The sequence below is a fragment of the Agelaius phoeniceus genome, chromosome 5 (genome assembly GCF_051311805.1).
Source record: "Agelaius phoeniceus isolate bAgePho1 chromosome 5, bAgePho1.hap1, whole genome shotgun sequence".
Classification (NCBI taxonomy): domain Eukaryota; kingdom Metazoa; phylum Chordata; class Aves; order Passeriformes; family Icteridae; genus Agelaius; species Agelaius phoeniceus.
Genome location: NC_135269.1, coordinates 73,418,106 through 73,436,927, shown reverse-complemented (window position 1 = coordinate 73,436,927; position 18,822 = coordinate 73,418,106). Strand labels below are relative to the sequence as shown.

Below are 18,822 nucleotides of genomic sequence, written 5' to 3'. Positions count from 1 at the left end.
GGCAAGGCTAAGAATACATCCCTGAGGGAGAATTCCTGAAGGAGGAAGTTTGGGCTGTTGAAGAACAGCTACAAGAGATGGGGGAGTGCCCATCCCTGGAGGGATTTCAGAGCCTGTGGATGTGGCACCTGGGACACGGTCAGTGGTGGCATTGGTGGGAATGGTTGGACTCAATGGGCTCCAAGGTTTTTCCAGCCCAAATGCCTCTGTGATTCTGTGATTCCATGTCTTGGGAAGGGCAGAGGGACACACAGCCACCCACAGGTGCTGTGAACCCTCCAGAAAACCGGGATGGCCACGAGTGACCAAGAGCAGGGACAGCCCTTCCCAACTCAATAAACCTCCCCAGCCTCCAAACCAGGACCCAGTTTGGCTCCAGGGTGTTTTTTAAACCACGATTTCCTGCTTTACAGGAGGCTTTGGGGCCTGCACGGACACACCTGGGATATGTAAGGCTTTACACTATCCCAAAGGATATTGCTCAGAACTCCTTACTCCAGCAGGGCAGGGGCACTGAGACACCCAGCAGCCTCCTGCAGCTCTGCCTGGCTCCAGAGGGGAAATTCAGGAAGAGTTCAGCCCCCTCTGAACCTCCCCAGCCCTGAGAATGGGCAGGGACCGATGGAAACAACCCAGCTTCCACTGGGAGCACTGGGAGCTGCCCCAGCTCAGGGCAGGAACAACCCAACAACCCCACCACGTGCAGAGGTGCTGGGTTCGACCCTCCAGGCTGCCACATCCCTCCCAAACCATTTTTTTAGGATAAAATTCCGTCCCTGGATGGACCCCCTAGTGGCGCAATGCAGTTTTGGAGTACCAATGCCCTGGTCCCAGCAAATCCATTCCCGAGGCAGGAAGGGGATCCCAGGCACAGAGGCTGCTCTGGAGGCAGGGGCAGAGCAGCAGGGCCCACTCCAGCTCGGCACAGGCTGTGAAATCAGCTTCTCCAGGTTTTATTGGGAAGGGGCTGGCAGGAGCTCTCCCAGTGCCTGGGGCAGAGCCCCAGCCCCGCTGTGTCCCTGGAGCTCAGGCTGGGTTTTCAAGCAGAATAAATAGGATTTGGGGCCGGCTCCTGCCAGCAGCCATTCCCAGGCACTCCGGGGAGCTCTGATCCCTGCGGATGCTCCTGCCCCTCCTCTGGCTCTGCCCTGGAGAAACAGAGCAGCAATTGTCCATGTCCAGCAACTCCTCCTCCTGCTCCCCCGGCCGCCCGGGGCAGGGACAGTTTTGTCACCTCCTCCCCGTCCCCAGGAGCTGCCCTGAGCGCAGCCCCTGCAGGGCCGCTCCTGCTGCTGCCGGGCGGGACGGGGCCGCGGGAATGCCGAGGATCCAAGCACGGGTAAGGATGGAGTGTCCGGGCGGGCCCTCCGGCCCTGCCGGTGCCGCCCAGGGGCCGATTCCGCGGGGACAGCCCCAGCCCAGCTCCGGGAGCGGCGCCCGGCCCCGCCCCGCGCTCCGAGGGCGATCCCGGCCGGCCCGGGCAGGAGCTGCCCCAGCGGCTGGAGCGGGCTGGGACAGGCTGGGAAGGGTCTCCAGGAGCCCCCCGGCTCAGGGGTGGTGCAGCACAGTCTGGAGGTCCTCGGGCAGCGAGCCGATGATGGTGTCGATGTAGAGACCCACCCTCTGCAGGGTCTCCTCCTTCACGGGCAGGTGCTGGCAGCGAGCCCTCACCTGCGGGGAAATGGGAATGAACGCATTCCAGGGGCCTTTCCCCTCTGCCCCGGCTCTGCCTGCTGCAGCCCAGGATAAAAACGGGCAGGAAACACCACCTGAGCCTCGGGAGGGGAAGGACTTCCCTGGATTGTCCTAATTCTGAGGGTTTCACATGAACACCGAACTTCCCTGGATCCTCCCAGCTCTGAGGATTTCACACAAACACTGAACTCCCCTGAGCTTCCCAGCCCTCCAGGGAGGGAGAGCAAGGTTTTCCACAGCACAGGTGGGATCTGTGTCCCAGATTTCTCCCCACCCAGAGAGAGGAAGGAGTGCAGGGGGAGGAGGAAGGGACTCACCAGCTTCTCCCGCAGCTTCAGCACCAGGTCCACGATCTCCACCTCGGACTTGTCCTTCATCCAGGCCACGATGTCCTAAGGAGAGAGTGGCTTCCCTCAGGGACACTTCCCAAGGGATTCCCCTAAGGAAAGCCTGAAGGTGAGCAGGGGCTTTCTCATCCTCATTCCTGAAACAGTGACAGAGCCCCTGCAGTGCCACCCATGGCAGGGCCACCTCCCACTGTCCCAGGCTGCTCCAGCCCCAGTGTCCAGCCTGGCCTGGGGCACTGCCAGGGATGCAGGGGCAGCCCCAGCTGCTCTGGCAATTCCAGCCCAGCCAGGAATTCCTCATTGCCAAGATCCCATCCCTGGCTGCCCTCTGGCACTGGGAGCCATTCCCTGGGTGCTGTCCCTGCAGGCCTTGTCCCCAGTCCCTCTGCAGCTCTCCTGGAGCCCCTTCAGGCCCTGCCAGGGGCTCTGAGCTCTCCCTGGATCCTTCTCCCCTCTGAGTAAACCCAGCCCTGTCCCTGTCACCCATTGCTTTACAGACACAGCCCTGTCCCTGTCCTTGTCCCTGTCCCTGTCACCCACCGCCTCACAGACACAGCCCTGTCCCTGTCCCTGTTCCTGTCCCTGTCCCTGTCACCCATCGCCTCACAGACACAGCCCTGTCCCTGTCCTGTTCCTGTCCCTGTCACCCACCGCCTCACAGATGGCCTCCAGGTGCAGGGCCTCGAGCTTCTGGGTCATCTCGCGGTGCCGCTGCCGGAACCAACCATCAAAGTTGGGGGACTTGAAGAATCGCCTGTGGAGAGGTCGGGAATTGTGATTTGTGGGGTGCTGGAGCTGGCAGGGACCCACAGGGCAATCCCATCCAACAACCCCACCCTGTGCCCCACACAGCTCCCCGAGGTGACCCTGGGCTGGCTCAGGGACACACCAGGACATGGGCACAGATTCCCAGAGCAGCTGGGGCTGCCCCTGCATCCCTGGCAGTGCCCCAGGCCAGGCTGGACACTGGGGCTGGAGCAGCCTGGGACAGTGGGAGGTGTCCCTGCCATGGCAGGGCTGGCACTGCAGGGGCTCTGAGGTCCCTTCCCACCCAAACCCATTCCATAATTCTGTAATTATTGTTTCTGATCACTTTCTGGGATTTTTTAATTTTCTATCTGTGCATTTCCCATTTTCCTTCCTTGGGTATCCAACTACTGGATTTTTCCCATTCCTATTTCACCAAGTGTCTTTTCCATCCCAGTCAGAACCCATTACCCAGTAAAACCCTGGACCAACTCCCCTGCAGGGTCTCTACTCATTTAAAACGCACAAACCCCAGGGCTGGATTTGCCCTGGATTTGGTCTCCCTGACCATCCTGAGCTAACCCATAGATGAGTTCTGCTGAGTCCCACAGCTCCCACAGGGTCCCAGTGCTGATGCAGGGTTTGCTGCCTGTTGGGACAGGCCCAGCAGGGGCTGGGATCAGGATTCTCACCTGTAGAGCCCCAGCCAGTCCCCCTTGAGCACACAGGTGAGCTGGGGGCCAGCGTGCTCCAGGCTCTTCATGAAATCCTCCTGGCAGAACGGGCGGATCTGGGGGGGATTCTGCACAGGGAAATCCACATTAGTCCATGGAAATCCATATCAGAGATCCCCAAAGGAAACCAGGAAAACAAGGGCTGCACTTCTAGTGGGAAAGGTGCCCAAGGCACTGAGGATAAAAACACCCCAAGGTCAATCCTCATGTGAGAGTCCCAGTAATTCAGCTCCTGGCAAAACAGGGAATATCTGTCCCAAGAGTTCTTCCAACTTTTCAATGAATTTTTTAAGGAGTAAACCCTCTCTTCCTTCAACAGGGGAGGTTCCCAGGAGTGTGCCCAGCACCCTGTAACCATTCCCACTCCCAAAGGGAAGGAGGACTGGGAAGTGCATCCTACCTTCCACGGAGTGATGGCTCTCTGCAGAGGCATCAGGCTGGCCATGTAATGCTCCTAAAACAAGAAAAGATAAAAATAATAACTTACAGTTGAGGGGTCTCTTGTGGTGCCCCTGGCAGTGCCCAGGGCCAGGTGGACACTGGGGTTTGGAGCACCTGGGGACAATGGGAGGTGTCCCTGCCATGGCAGGGGGATGGGGATGAGTTTAAAGGCCCTTGCCACCCAGCCCCTCCAGGGTTCCCTGCTCCGGGGTCAGTCACAGGCACCGCTCCCTGTCCCCCCAGGTGTCCCTGCACTCACCAGAGGGATGATGAAGCTCTGGGTGAGCTCCAGGAGGTGCCTCCTCAGCAGAGCGCTCTGCACCTCCGAGGGGCGCTTCCGCTGGATGCCCTGCGGGACAGGGGGGTCACCCAGGGCACAGCCGGGTCACACGGGGTCACAGGGGTCACCCACGGCACAGCCGGGTCACACGGGGTCACACGGGGTCACCCATGGCACAGCCGGGTCACACGGGGTCACACGGGGTCACCCATGGCACAACTGGGCCACATGGTGTCACCCACTGTCACAGCCAGGTCACCCAGATGTCCCCTCACTGTCACACACAACCTGCAGCTCTGCAACCACAGGCCCCTGAAGTGCTGCCCAAACTCCAGATCCCCAAATCCAGATCCCCAAACTCCAGATCCCCAAATCCAGGTCCTCAAATCCAGATCCCAAACTCCAGATCCCATAGCACAGATTCCATCCTCTATTCAAACACATTAAAATTTCAAGTTCCACTACACAAAGCCTGATTTTTTTTTTCAGGATTTTTTGATATCAATTCTTCTCACTCAGTTTATTGTTAGCACCAGGATTTAATCCTCAATATCAAGTGGAAAATCCTAAACCTGGCATGATGAATGGTCCCATTACAGACTAAATCATCCCAAAGTGTAAGTTTTGCTCCTTTGGAGAGCTCTGTCTGCTCAAAGCGAGCTCTTGGCTCAGTTTCCCACCAGGACAGAGAGGGAGGTGCTTACCTTCAGCAGCCTTTTGATCAGGGTTTTGTCTTTGTGAAGGAATGTTTTATAGGAAGTGTAGATTCCTGGATGGCAAAAACACGGGATCAGGAAAGATCAGGAGTCCCAAACGGACACAGCTCCCTGCTGCCAAATCCCCAGGGGAAGGGTCAGTCCTGAGGGATTCCCGAGGCCTGCACCCACCTGGTTTGGTGTCCAGGGTCTTCAGCTTGGCCAGTTTCTTCACCTTCACCTGCTTGGGCAGGTCTCCTGTGACACACAGCAGGGACAATTCAGGCTCTGTCCTTCCTGCTGGGACTGCACCTGGGACACCCAGCCCTGCCCTTGCCCACCCTCAGAGCAGTCCCAGCTCCCTTCCCTACTGGAATTCTGGGATGAGGATGTGCTAAAAACCAGCTCCTCCTCCCCAGGCCTTCCTTGGCTTCCCAGTCTACAAAGGTGCTTGATAAAGGAGAGGGGGTTTCTCTCTCTCTCCACCTCTCTCAATTTCCTGCCCAGGAAGGGCTTTTCCTCTCCTGGAAGCTCCAGGACAGCAATTCCTGCTCCCCACACCCTGCCCCAGCTCCGTGCTCATCCTGCACATGGCCACAGCCAGAGGTGAGCTCCTGTGGCTGCTGGGCTCTCCCAGGAGAGGAAATCATCACTGCCAGGGCTGCTCCCTGCAGCCTCCAGCTGCTCTGCCAGCCCCACAGAGCCCTGGGCCAGCTCTCCTTCCATCCTGAGCTTCCCCCTTCATCCCCAGCTCACCTGGCACCCTGAGCTCCCCTGACAGACACCCTGAGCTCCCCCTTCATCCTGAGCATCCCTGGTGTAGGTGCAGTTTGTGGTGATGGGGAGTGGGGCTGCCCCAGCCCATCCCCATGGCACAGCTGGGAGAAGCAGGTGAGCAGCACTGACAGCACTGACAGCCATGGGGTGCCCAGGTGAGCAGCACTGACAGCCATGGGGTGCCCAGGTGAGCAGCACTGACAGCCATGGGGTGCCCAGGTGTGCTGAGCAACCACCCAGGGAGCAGAGGGCACACAGGTGCACTGCATGAACACGAGGGCATAAAAGGGTGGGCTAAGAACAGCAAGGGCAGACACTTGCAGCCTCCTGAAGTGGTGTGGTGTTGCTCTGGATGGGCAGATGCCTGAAGCTTCCTGAATGGTAAGGTGTTACTGTGTATGGGGGAAAGCTTAAAGCTTTCTGAAATTGGGGGATGATGCTCTGTGTATCGTGGCTGTCTTGACTGTGACACCCTGGCAGCCACCCTGGCCCCCTGAGCTCTCCCTTCAGCCTGAGCTCCCCTGGCAGTCACCCTGAGCTCTCCCTTCACCCTGAGCTCCCCTGACAGTCACCCTGAGCTCTCCCTTCAGCCTGAGCTCCCCTGGCAGGCCCCCTGAGCTCCCCTGGCAGTCACCCTGAGCTCTCCCTTCACCCTGAGCTCCCCTGGCAGTCACCCTGAGCTCTCCCTTCAGCCTGAGCTCCCCTGGCAGTCACCCTGAGCTCCCCTGGCAGTCACCCTGAGCTCCCCTGGCAGTCACCCTGAGCTCCCCTGGCAGTCACCCTGAGCTCTCCCTTCACCCTGAGCTCTCCCTTCACCCTGAGCTCCCCTGGCAGTCACCCTGAGCTCTCCCTTCACCCTGAGCTCCCCTGGCAGGCCCCCTGAGCTCACCTGACATGCGGGGCTCGCCCACCCGCAGGATGTGTGGCCAGTGCTGCAGGGTCTTGATGAAGAAGGGGTTGGTGACGCCCACGACGATGTTGGGCCTGGAAGGAGGGGACAGGCTGAGCGCTGGTGGCCCTGGCAGTCCCTGAGGGGAGGTGGCAGGGCAGGGGCACTCACGGGGCCTGGGTGCGCGTGGTGTATTCCTTGAACTCGCTGTCGTGGATGGTGAAGTAGGGCCGGAAGTCGCAGCAGTAACGCAGGGGGGCCAGGCAGCTGCAGGGACAGGCACAGACCCATGCAGGGTCACCCCGGGCTGGCAGGGTCACCCCAGGCTGGCAGGGTCACCCCGGGCTGGCAGGATCACCCTGGACACAGCAAGGTCACCCCGGGCTGGCAGGATCACCCTGGACACGGCAACGTCACCCCAGGTGTGGCAGGGTCACCCCGGGCCAGCACAGGGCACAGTCCCTGCCCTGGGGCCGTGCCCACCCTGGGGCAGCCACAGCCCAGGGCCCATCGGCCCCCCTGCCCCCTGGGCCCGTGCCCAGCTGCTGGCACAGCACCCCCAGGGCCCTTCCCAGCTCTGCAGCGCCCCAGGGGCTGGGGCTGACCCCAGGGCAGCACCTGGCACCCGGCCTGGCTGAACCTCTCTGGGGAAGCTGCAGGTTTTTGGGGTTTTGTGCTAAGGCAGAGCTCTGAGCTGGGGAGAGAACATTCCTCAGAGCTGGACTTAGCAGGGGAGATTCCTTTGTACTCCTCTCTATCCTTGCTGGAAAACGAGCGTGGAATATTTGCAGTTTGTCTTGCAAAGCTTCAGTTTGCTAGCAAACTAAACCCAACCCAGGTGAGCAGCACAGAGTGCACGTGGGAGGGAAAAGCTGCCAGAATTTGCTGTCACAGCTCCCAGTCCCTCCCCCACTGTGGGTGTTACCTGGTGAGGGCCAGGACCATCTCTGAGGACATGGTTGGGGACGGTGCCATCACCACCATGGGCTCCCCCAGCAGCATCAGCTCCCAGAGCATCTGGATGTGGATCAGCACTGGCTGGAAGCACCTGGGACAATGGGAACAATGATAGGGTCAGTCAGGATGGACAGACACAGCTGTGGCCTGCAAGCCCCCCTTGGGGTGCTCCTATCTGGGAATTTGAGATCTAGGATGGACTTCCAGCATTCCACAGGGAAATTCAGGTGTTTTCACCTGGGCTGTCACTCAGTTGTTTCATACAAGTTTAAAGGAAATGCTCTAACTAAAGTCAGGCAAACTGTGATCAGAAAATCATGGAATGGTTTGGGTGGGAAGGGACCTCAAAGCCCATCCAGTGCCACCCCTGCCACTCTGGAGCCTCCTCTGGGCTCTCTCCAGCAGCTCCAGGTGCTGCTGCTGTGTCCCCAGGGCTGGGGGTCTCACCTGAGGGGGCACAGGGGCAGGATCCCCCTCCCCTGCTGCCCACGCTGGGGCTCAGCCCAGGGCTGGGGGGCTCTGGGCTGGGTCAGGTCCAGCTCTCACCCCCAGCCCCTCCGCTGCCCCTGGTGCTGTGCAGGGCACAACCCTCAGCTCAAACCCTGCCCAGAATCCCAAAGGAGTCCCTGGAATGCAGCAGTGTTCGATTCTGCACCATCCCTGCAATTTATGGGATGCTCCCAGCAGGGAGAGGGTGGCAGGTGGAGGGGAGAGGGTTGGGAGGAGCCTCTCACCTGAACAGATCCAGCTCATGAACACTGGGGAGAACCAGGGGGGCTGGTAACAGATTCTGGATGAGGAAGGGAGAAAAGGCTGTTAGTAGCTGTTAGTGAACTGTGAGGAGATGGGAGCAGCCTGCCTGGAATTCCACCAGCCAGCCACAGGGAACAAGGCTCACACCCTGAGGTGGGCAGCACTCAATCCCAAACTAATTCTTGTGCCTACAAACTAAGGAAGATTCCCTTTTTTTCCAGATGGGAAAGGCTGCCCATGCCTGCTCCTTTGTTTTCCAGGGTTTCCTCTGGTGGGAGAGCGTTTGAGACACAGCAGAGCCAGCGGGGTTAGAGATGTGGCACCAAACCAGTGTTAGTCACAGCAGAGAAAGGGAGAGGGAAGGAATCCAAACCAGAGCTCAACCAAAACACTGAAGCAAATTCAGAACAACTCCAGGATGAAGGCAGGAGACCCAGTAGGGCCTGACTTCCCAGGAAGAGCAAGGGGAGCAGTGAGTAAAGCACCCAGACTGGGTGCAGAGAGCCCTGTGTGACCCCAGGCAGGAGAGCCTGGTGTGGAGCTGCTGAGACCACAGTGATCCCGGGCCAAAGGGTTCCCAAGAGGATTCAGGATCCAGCTCCTCCCTCTGTGCCAGCCCCTCTCACCTCCTGGTTGCACTGCTTCACTGGGCTGGAGCCTGGCTTGTCCACCCGGGATGGGATCCTCACCTGCAGGACAAGGAGAGCAGGGATTGCACTGGGGCGGGATTGGCGGGGCAGAAACTTCCCAGCCACCATTTCCAGCGGGAAAGGCTGTGGGGAATGTGGGGTGAGCAGGGATTTCACATGCAGGACCGTGGAACAGGCCCAGGTACCTGGATGACAACTCCCATCACGGGCAGGTTCAGGGTCTGGCCAGGCACTGGGGGTGGCCACTGGTCGATCTCGTTGCACACTGAGGGGCACAGGGAAGGGAAGAGTTTCACCTGAGAGAGAATCCAGCTCATCCTGGCATTCTGAAAGGGAATTGTTCCCTTTCCCAGCTCCCACACCCCCCTGGCTCGTGGCAGACCCAGAGCTGATGGATCAGGATGAAATGACCCAGGCAAGAAAGGCCGGATGGAAGCGCGGCAGATTCCTGGCTTTGGGAATACACTGCGTTCCTTGGGAACAGCCTGCATCCAAACTGGCAGCCCCATCCCCTCCCTCCCTCCCCACAATCCCTCCTTTACACCTGCTTGTCCGCTTGGACAAGCAGGAGGAAGTTCTTCCCTGCTGGAATTTGCTCTAGAATGAAGCCATTTGGAGCCTTCCAGCTGTTTTCCAGCAACCTCCCAATGCAGCCCCTCTATCCCAAGCTGGAATTCCTGCCCCCAGCTCACCTGCCTCCAGGCAGGGCTCCAGCTTGTCGAAGTATTCTGGAGCAATCAGCTGCAGCAGGCACTGGAACAGGTTCACGTAGGGAAGGCGGGACACGAGCACCAGGGACTGGGAACGGCACATTTGGGATCAGGACCCCCATGACCCCAGCACTGCACATTTCTGTACTGCTTAGAGAGGGGTGAACTTAAAAAACCCAGCACTAAATCCGTGGAGCAGCTCCCAAGCAGCACTTTGGTGGAGTTCTTGCTGCCACCTGCTCGTGAGCCAGGATTTGGGAGAGCAAAGGGATGGGAGCATGGCCTGGCAAAGGAGCAGCTGGAGAGGGAATAAAAGTCAATTGCTGGTGGGTTCAAAGCTCCCAAAAACCATTTCAGGTGGAGAAGCACAAAAGAGTGACTCCTGAAATGGGAATTGGGCAGATAAAGTCAAGGAATGCTGGGGAAGGACAAAGGAGCTTGGAATAACAAATTGTGTCCAGGAAGGCCCTTTTTGTTCTAATTGGGGTTTTCCTGTGAAATAAATCCCTGGCTTTTACAGCTGTCCCAACCCAGCCTCACTGGAGGTTTCATTGTTACACTGACTCTCCTCTTCCTCAAGCCATTAATGAGTGCATTAATTAGGAATGCAGGAGTCATTTAAACCCCTCCTGTCCAGCCCCAAACTTGGCCATTTGAATTCAAACCTCATCCAAGTCTGATAATTCCTTCCCTGAGCAATCCCACTGTTCCAGTGGAAAACTCACTGGTTTAGTGGGGATGGAAAAACTGATTTCTGCATTTGCAGGAGTCTGAAAGGAACTCCTGGAGGTGGAGGGCACAAAGCTCAGGACATTGCTGGGACTGAGATGTCCCCATGGACCAGCACAGGACAAGGGGGAATGGCCTCAGGCTGGGCCAGGGGAGGGGCTGGGTGGACACCAGCAGGAATTTCCCCATGGAAAGGGGCTCAGGCCTTGGCAGGGGCTGCCCAGGAAGCTTTGGAGTGCCCATCCCTGTTGGTGTCCCAGGAATTCCTGGAGGTGGCACTCAGGGCTCTGGGCTGGGGACAAGGTGGGCATTGGGCACAGCTGGGACTGGATGGGCTGGGAGGGCTTTTCCAGCCCCAGGGACCCTGGGGTTCCAGACTCAGCACTGACCTTCTGGAAGTAGCCCCTCCTCATGGAGCTGTCCTTGACCTGCCGGAAGTACACGTACCCAAAATAGTGAGCAGCCTCTCGCTGCAGGGACAGAGGGACAGGCAGGGACAGAGGGACAGGGACAGACAGAGAGTGACAGAGGGACACAGAGAGACAGGGAGGAACAGAAAAAGAACAGAGAGAGACAGTTAAGGACAGCCCAGCCCCACTGCCACCAACCCCTCCTGAGCCACCGCCCTGCTCTGACACCTCCCAGCCCTCCAAGAGAGCTTCCCATGGGGACACAGGGAGAGACACAACTGGAGCCAGGCTGGGAGAGCTTCCCATGGGGACACAGGGAGAGACACAACTGGAGCCAGGCTGGGAGGGCTGGGGGTGCTCACATGGAAAGGAAGATTCCAAGGAGAGCTCAGAGCCCCTGTCAGGACCTAAAAGGGGCTCCAGGAGAGCTGCAGAGGGACTGGGGCCAAGGCCTGCAGGGACAGCACCCAGGGAATGGCTCCCAGTGCCAGAAGGCAGGCATGGATGGGATCTTGGCAATGAGGAATTCCTGGCCCTGGAACAGAATTCCTAGAGGAAAATCTGTGGCTGACCCTGGATCCCTGGCAGCGTCCAAGGCCAGGCTGGACATTGGGGCTGGAAGCAGCCTGGGGACAGTGGGAGGTGTCCCTGCTTCAGTTCCCTCTCCCAGAATTGCCGGGATCTCCCTGCTTTGGTTCCCTCTCCCAAAACAACTGAGGTCTCCCAAATTCAGTTCCCTCTCCCAGTGGACCTGGGGTCTCCCTAATTCTGGTCCACCTCCCAAAATATCTGGGGGGTACCCCTGACTCAGTTCAGTTCCCTCTCCCCAATTCAATTCATTCTTTGATCTCCCTGACCTAATTCCCTCTCCCAGCACAGCTTCCTCTCCCAGCAGTTCCCTGTCCCCTGATCCAGTCCCACCTTGATCCCATTCCCTGTCCCAGCAGTTCCCTGTCCCCTGATCCCATTCCCTGCCCCAGCAGCTCCCTGTCCCCTGATCCCATTCCCTGTCCCAGCAGTTCCCTGTCCCAGCAGTTCCCTATCCCCTGATTCCATTCCCTGTGCCAGCAGTTCCCTATCTCCTGATCCCATTCCCTGTCCCAGCAGTTCCCTGTCCCCTGATCCCATTCCCTGTCCCAGCAGTTCCCTGTCCCCTGATCCCATTCCCTGCCCCAGCAATTCCCTGTCCCCTGATCCCATTCCCTGTCCCAGCAGTTCCCTATCTCCTGATCCCATTCCCTGTCCCAGCAGTTCCCTATCTCCTGATCCCATTCCCTGTCCCAGCAGTTCCCTATCCCCTGATCCCATTCCCTGTGCCAGCAGTTCCCTATCCCCTGATCCCATTCCCTATCCCCTGATCCCATTCCCTATCCCCTGATCCCATTCCCTGCCCCAGCAGTTCCCTGTCCCCTGATCCCATTCCCTGTCCCCTGATCCCATTCCCTATCTCCTGATCCCATTCCCTGTCCCAGCAGTTCCCTATCTCCTGATCCCATTCCCTGCCCCAGCAGTTCCCTATCTCCTGATCCCATTCCCTGTGCCAGCAGTTCCCTATCTCCTGATCCCATTCCCTGCCCCAGCAGTTCCCTGCCCTGCTCTCCCTCCCCGTGAGCACAGAAGGAAATCCCTGTGCTGAGCCGTTCTTGTCTCACAGTTCCCACAGCCAGGAAAAGGAGGATTTCCCCAGGGCCCCCAAGTCCACGGCATCCTTGGCTTTCCCCGGCGGGTGCGGGGCCAGGACCCACCTGCAGCGTCACCGGGGCCTCGCGGTTGTACCTGCCGTCATCCTGGAACGGGCAGCTCCGGGAGCCCCCGGCCTGGCGCAGCCGGAAGCTGAACTGGGTGTCCCCGAGGCCACCTGGGGCAGAGACAGCACACAGGGACAGTGACAGGGAATGGCACAACGGGAGGGGCTGTGGGGAAATCCAGCAGGGAACGGGGAGGGACAGGGGAGAAACCACAGCAGAGAAATCCAAAAGGGAGGGGAAAGGGGAAAAGGAAGCGGAATGGGAAGGAAAAAGGAAATGGAGCTATAGGAAAAAACTTTTCCCTGGCAGGGTGGGCAGGCCCTGGCAGCTGGGGCTGCCCCTGCATCCCTGGCAGTGCCCCAGGCCAGGCTGGACACTGGGGCTGGAGCAGCCTGGGACAGTGGGAGGTGTCCCTGCCATGGCAGGGCTGGCACTGCAGGGGCTCTGGGGTCCCTTCCCACCCAAACCGTTTCAGGATTCCATGGAAATGCAGAAACCCTTTATGGGGTTATTATTCCATGGAAATGCAGAAACCCTTTATGGGGTTATTATTCCATGGAAATGCAGAAATCTTTAAAGCCCCAGGGCCTGGCAGGATGAGCGGATTTATTTCTCTTTGTCCCTTTGTGAAGCACAAACTCAGGTTTGGGAACATTTCTGCTGGAAGTGTCCCCTCCCCAGCTCCTGCTCCCAAACACAGGAATGTGACAGCTGCCACCCCTCCTGGCCCCACTGGGAATTCCCTGGGAGCACAGGTTCCCACCCAGCAGAGCACGGGGGCTCTGGCCCAGCCCCAGGGTGCTCCCTGCAGTCCTCTCGGCCCTGCTGCACCCCAGGGACTGTCCTTCCACCAGGGACACTTGTGTCACCCCCGGGGTCACCCACCTGAGTAGGAGTCTGGGAAGGACAGGTAGCAGATGCTCGTTTTCTGCAAAAAACCAACACCCAGTGAGACCCCTGCGAGCTGCTGGCAGAGGAGGGAGGAGGGGAAGGAAGGGTGGTTACCTCCTTCTCGGTGAGCCTGAAGTCGTGGGGATACACCAGCTGTGGAGAGAGAGAGCCTGTCAGCCCCTGTGCCCACAGCTCCACACACAGCAACGCCTCCCTGATCCCAACAGAGCCCGCAGGAGAGCACCTGGGATGATTTAAACTCTGAACCTGTCACTGAACCCGGCTTTGTTTGCATTTCTGGACAGACCCAAAGGCTCCTGGCTTCGATTTATTGCTGAGAGCTGATGGCTGAGTGAATGAACAGCCCCAAATCCTCTGGGAGTATTCCAGATGTGCAAACATCTGTTCTGTGAGGAGCAGGGCAGGACACACAGGAGGGACAGGGTGGAGAAGGAGCTGGGAAAGAGCAGGGGGTGTGGGGGGATGCACTGCAGGGGGAACCAGGAGGGCTCAACAGCCATGGCTGAGACAAACCCCAAGGGAGGAATTCCATCAGTGCTGGACTTGATAACCTTGGAGGGCTTCTCCAGCCTGACTCTGTGCTTCTCATAACCCACAGAGACCACAGAGTCAGGGAATCATGGAATGGTTTGGGTGGGAAGGGACCTCAGAGCCCCTGCAGTGCCACCCCTGCCATGGCAGGGCCACCTCCCACTGTCCCAGGCTGCTCCAGCCCCAGTGTCCAGCCTGGCCTGGGGCACTGCCAGGGATGCAGGGGCAGCCCCAGCTGCTCTGGCAATTCCAGCCCAGCCAGGAATTCCTCATTGCCAAGATCCCATCCCTGGCTGCCCTCTGGCACTGGCAGCCATTCCCTGGGTGCTGTCCCTGCAGGCCTTGGCCCCAGTCCCTCTGCAGCTCTCCTGGAGCCCCTGCAGGCCCTGCCAGGGGCTCTGAGCTCTCCCTGGATCCTTCTTCCCTCCAGGGGAGCACCCCCAGCTCTCCCAGCCTGGATCCCTGGGAACTGAGGGGCTCCAGGCCTGCAGCAGCTCTGGGGCCTCCTCTGGGCTCTCTCCAGCAGCTCCAGGTGCTGCTGCTGTGTCCCCAGGGCTGGGGCAGCTCTGCAGGTGGGTGGCACAGGGTGGGTCCCCAGGAGAAGGATCCACAGAGCCCCTCTGAAGTGCAGGAATTGCAGTGGAGCAGAAGGAGCCGGCACGGGCCGGACTGAGCTGGATCTCCCGTGTCAGCCTCGGGGCTGTGCTCCAGAATCAGCTGCAGCTGCAGCCAGGAGCTCCCCCAGTGCCTGACTCTCCTCTCCAGGCTAGAAATAGCCCGGGTGGCCCCGTGCCAGGGGCTGGAAGTTCACCCAGCTCTGACAATTCCCGCGGATCCCTTGGCGAGGGCGGCGCTCCAGCCGTGCCAGCCAAATTCCCAATTGCCAGCGCTGCTGATGAGCCCTGCTGGGAGAGAAAAGCCACCAAAACCCCGAGGCAAAATGATCCCCAAGCATTGGGACCTCAGCGTGGACAGGGAGGGCTGGGATGCTGCAGTGGGAGGGGATTGGGATTGTCCCAGGGCATCCATCACCTCCCTGCTCCCCTTGTTCTGTGCCAGGACCCCCAACACCTCCCCGTGGTTGGGACTAATGAGCCCCTACCCAAAGATTTATCCTGTTAACTCCCAGGGAATCATGGCCAGGCCAGGGAGCCCTGGACAGCTGATCCTGGTCCATCAGGAGCCTGTGAATCCCAGGAATTGTGCTTTCCTCAACATTTGCTGCCTAATTCAGAGCAGGAGTTGGGACAAGGCTTCAGCTTCTCCTGCTGGATTTTGGGGGGGCTTTCTGCCAGAGAATGGTTGGAAAATCAGGCTTTAACCTCCAGGGCTGGAATTTATGATCTCAGAGGTCTTTTCCAGCCTTAATCCCTCATCTCAGCTTCCCCTTCACTTAAACTCTGCTGTTCCTCTGTTTGGGGTGCGGGGAAATCATCAAATATCCAAAAGTTCAAAATCTCAAATCCAAGCCAAAAGGAATCTGAGTCACTGTAACTTTTCAAAAGCCAAAAAAAGGCAAATGAAAAGGAAATTGGGATGTGTAGAAGTCCCTGGATGTCTCCAGAGCAGCCCAAAAGGGCTTCAATCACATCCTAAAGTGTTTATTTGGTTATTTGAAGGTGGAGGGGCCAGAAACAGGAATTCCATTTAATTCCTGCCTTGATTTGGGTTCTGCTTTCCAACAGCTTCTCCACTGTCCATGGAAGCAGAGTGGGAATTGCTGAATTCCAGGATCTTTGGGCTCTCCCTCAGAGACTTCTGGATTTCTGAATCTCCCATTGCTGAATTTCAGAGACCCTCCAGGTTTGTACCCACAGAAACCCCCTGGGTTTGTATGGCCAGACCCCCTAAATTGGTACCCCCAGAGCCCCCCAAGCCCCCACAGCTTCTCCTCTTCCTGGCTTCCCTTCCCATGTCTCATCCCTGCCCCTTCCCTTCCCTCTGGAACAGAATTCCACAATGCTTTTCCAAAGGAAGGGGGACAGGGGGGCTGTGTCATCCCCACTGACATGTTCCCAGTTTTCCTAAGTCATTTGTGCCACATAAGGAACATTTTTCCACTGAAACTTATGCAGGCAAAGGGAGGAAAAGAAGGAAAATTCCTTTCTAGGGATGAACAAACTACATTCCTGCATCCCTCATCCACAAAGGCCCCTTCTCACAAAGGCAGACAGGTGAGAACCCACCTTTACACATCAAAACACAACTACAAAGTGTTGAATTCACCATGTTAATTATTATCCCAGTATTCCTCCCTTTCTTGGGGTATTTCAGGCTGGGTTTTGCAGGAAAAAGGATCAAACAGGTGAAACTCGGGTCTGGAGGAGATTTTTTTATTCACTTTGAGGCTTCAGGGAAAGAAACAATCAAGCGTTCAAGGCAAGGGAGCAGCAGCAACAAGGTGGAGTTGGTTCCTCCTGCTTCCTATTCCCTTTGGAAGCTCCAGCATTTAAAACTGGGAAGGCTGAATTCTCTGAAAACAAGATCAATCTCCCCAAAAAGGGCAGAGCAAGGAGTGACTCCCACAACCACACAAGAAATAAGAAGGAATTTGAGGTGATGCCTCAGGTTCAGACAAATCCACACTTCCCTGCTTTCCTCAGAGAGCAGCCCCTGAGGAGCCCAGCTCCCCCCAGACCCTCCTGCAGGACCAGCACTGGGCATTCCAGGGAACTGGGAACAGCCCTGTCCAGCCTTTCCCATCCCAATCCCACCCCCTCTGGCCCCACGAGGGGCTCAGCCCTGCTCCAACGCAGCCAGGGAACTTCCCCTCCCTGGGAATCCTGCACGGACACCTCCCTGCCCTGGCTGCTGGGAATGTGTGTCTTTGGAATCCTGGCATGGCTGGGTGGGAAGGGACCCCAGAGCCCCTGCAGTGCCAGCCCTGCCATGGCAGGGCCACCTCCCACTGTCCCAGGCTGCTCCAGCCCCAGTGTCCAGCCTGGCCTGGGGCACTGCCAGGGATGCAGGGGCAGCCCCAGCTGCTCTGGCAATCCCAGCCCAGCCAGGAATTCCTCATTGCCAAGATCCCATCCCTGGCTGCCCTCTGGCACTGGGAGCCATTCCCTGGGTGCTGTCCCTGCAGGCCTTGGCCCCAGTCCCTCTGCAGCTCTCCTGGAGCCCCTTCAGGCCCTGCCAGGGCCTCTGAGCTCTCCCTGGATCCTTCCCTTCCCTCCCAGCCGGGCTCCATGGGACGTGTCACCCCGGGCAGGTTTTATTCCATAAAGGTCTCTTGGATGCTGCCCTGGCCCCTCCCTGCCCTGTGCACCCCCCACCCCACAAAGATCCCCCTCACCCCAAATCTCTGCTCGGGCCCCCCTCCCCTCCCTGTTCGCTGCCCCCACCCCAACCCTGGTCCCCCTGTCCACACCCCCAGCCGTGATCCTGCTTTTCCCTGTCCATTCCTAATCCCGATTTTTCCTCTCCATTCCTTATCCCGCTTTTCCCTCTCCGTTCCTAATCCCCTCCGTCTCCATCCTTAATTCCCCTTCCACTCCTCCATCCCCGATTCCCTCTCTCCCCATCCCTGCTCGCTCCACACCCCCAGTCCCTGACTCCCCTTCTCACCTCCCTATTCTCGATTCCCTCTCCCCATTCCCGACCCTCAGCCCCATCCCTGATTCCCCCTTCCTTCTCCCCATTCCCGCTCCCCTCCTCTCCATCCCGGCTCCCCTCACAGCCCCGCTCCCTGAGGCGCTGTGCCCGTGCCCGTGGCGCACCTCCATGGCCTGTCCCAGCTCCAGATCGAAGGTCACCACACACACGCAGTCGATCCATGCGGCGAAGCGGCCCCAGGGCAGCGGGGAGGCGGCGGCGGCGCGGCGGGGCCGCGGCCCGGCCCGGCTCACCGCGTCCATGGCGGCGCCGCCCGCGCGCGGCCCGCCCCGCGCCGCGCCCCCTGCCGGCGGGGAGGACCCCGCGCCAACGCGCCCCCGCCCCGCCGCGCCGCGCCCCCTGGCGGCCAGGAGGTCCCGAGCACCATCGAGACGGGAGCGGGCGCGCAGAGCGGCCGGGCGGGGCTGTGCGGGTGTCATGGCGGCGGCGTGAGGGCTCCGCGGGGCTTGGGTCTATTGAACCCGCGGCGGCTTCACCGCTCGGCGCCCGGCCCCCGCCTGTGCCGGCCGGGGCCTGTCGGACCCCCGTGTGTGCCGGCCGGAGCCTCCCCGGCCTCCGCCTGTGCCCGGTCTGAACCCCCGTTCGCAGCCCCCCGGGCCCGTCCCGCGGGGCCGGTTTTAGGAGCGCTCCAAACACCGTTTTAGAAAAGGCGCCGTTTATTCCCTGCCGGGCGTGAGGAGGAGATTTCCACAAAGCAAGCTCAGGAAGGGGTAAAAAATGGCCCCTCTTTTACAGGAGAAGTTGCACAGACCCGCCCCGGTGTAACTCACACTCTCCACCTGCCTAACGCACAATTCGTTGTGTGACCTCACCTGACCCAGCTGAGAGTTGACTTTCGCTTGAGAGAGAGTTCTTTTATTGAGCGACTCCTATTGTAGAAGTTACCTGACGCCTCAGTTACGTTTACAAAGGTGAGAAAATGAATTAGATTCCTTTAGGAGCAGTTTTCCCCGGGAATGAGGATTCAGCGGGGAGCCCCGGGGCCGGGAGCTGTCCCGGGGGTGTTGGCAGAGCCGGGCACGGACGGGGGTGTTCCAAGGCAGAGGGCAAAGGCTGGCCCGGGATTGTTAGTTACCGTGATTTTTGTGGGATTCCAGGCACGTGAATGCAGTGCACGAGCTGCTTCCTGCTCAGGGACATCTGGGAAATGGGAAATATCGGGGATAAATCGCAGATCTGTGGCAGGTTTGCTGAGGAGCTGA

The 18,822-nt window shown here is 59.0% G+C and overlaps 1 protein-coding gene across 1 annotated transcript; it reads right to left on the bottom strand.

The window, feature by feature from the left end:
• Positions 1–937: 937 nt before the first annotated feature.
• Positions 938–17,897, bottom strand: DENND6B (DENN domain containing 6B). The gene is made up of 20 exons (XM_054631499.2): positions 17,725–17,897; positions 13,568–13,606; positions 13,448–13,490; positions 12,560–12,672; positions 10,794–10,874; positions 9,658–9,763; positions 9,151–9,230; positions 8,942–9,004; positions 8,297–8,352; positions 7,531–7,653; positions 6,777–6,872; positions 6,606–6,700; positions 5,132–5,197; positions 4,949–5,013; positions 4,224–4,313; positions 3,924–3,977; positions 3,482–3,591; positions 2,694–2,796; positions 2,013–2,087; positions 938–1,671 (listed from the first exon to the last, which is right to left on the bottom strand). Exons 1-20 carry the CDS (start codon positions 17,860–17,862, stop codon positions 1,549–1,551), a joined length of 1,719 nt encoding a protein of 572 aa, XP_054487474.2. The 5' UTR covers positions 17,863–17,897; the 3' UTR covers positions 938–1,548.
• Between the last annotated feature and the right edge of the window lie 925 nt (positions 17,898–18,822).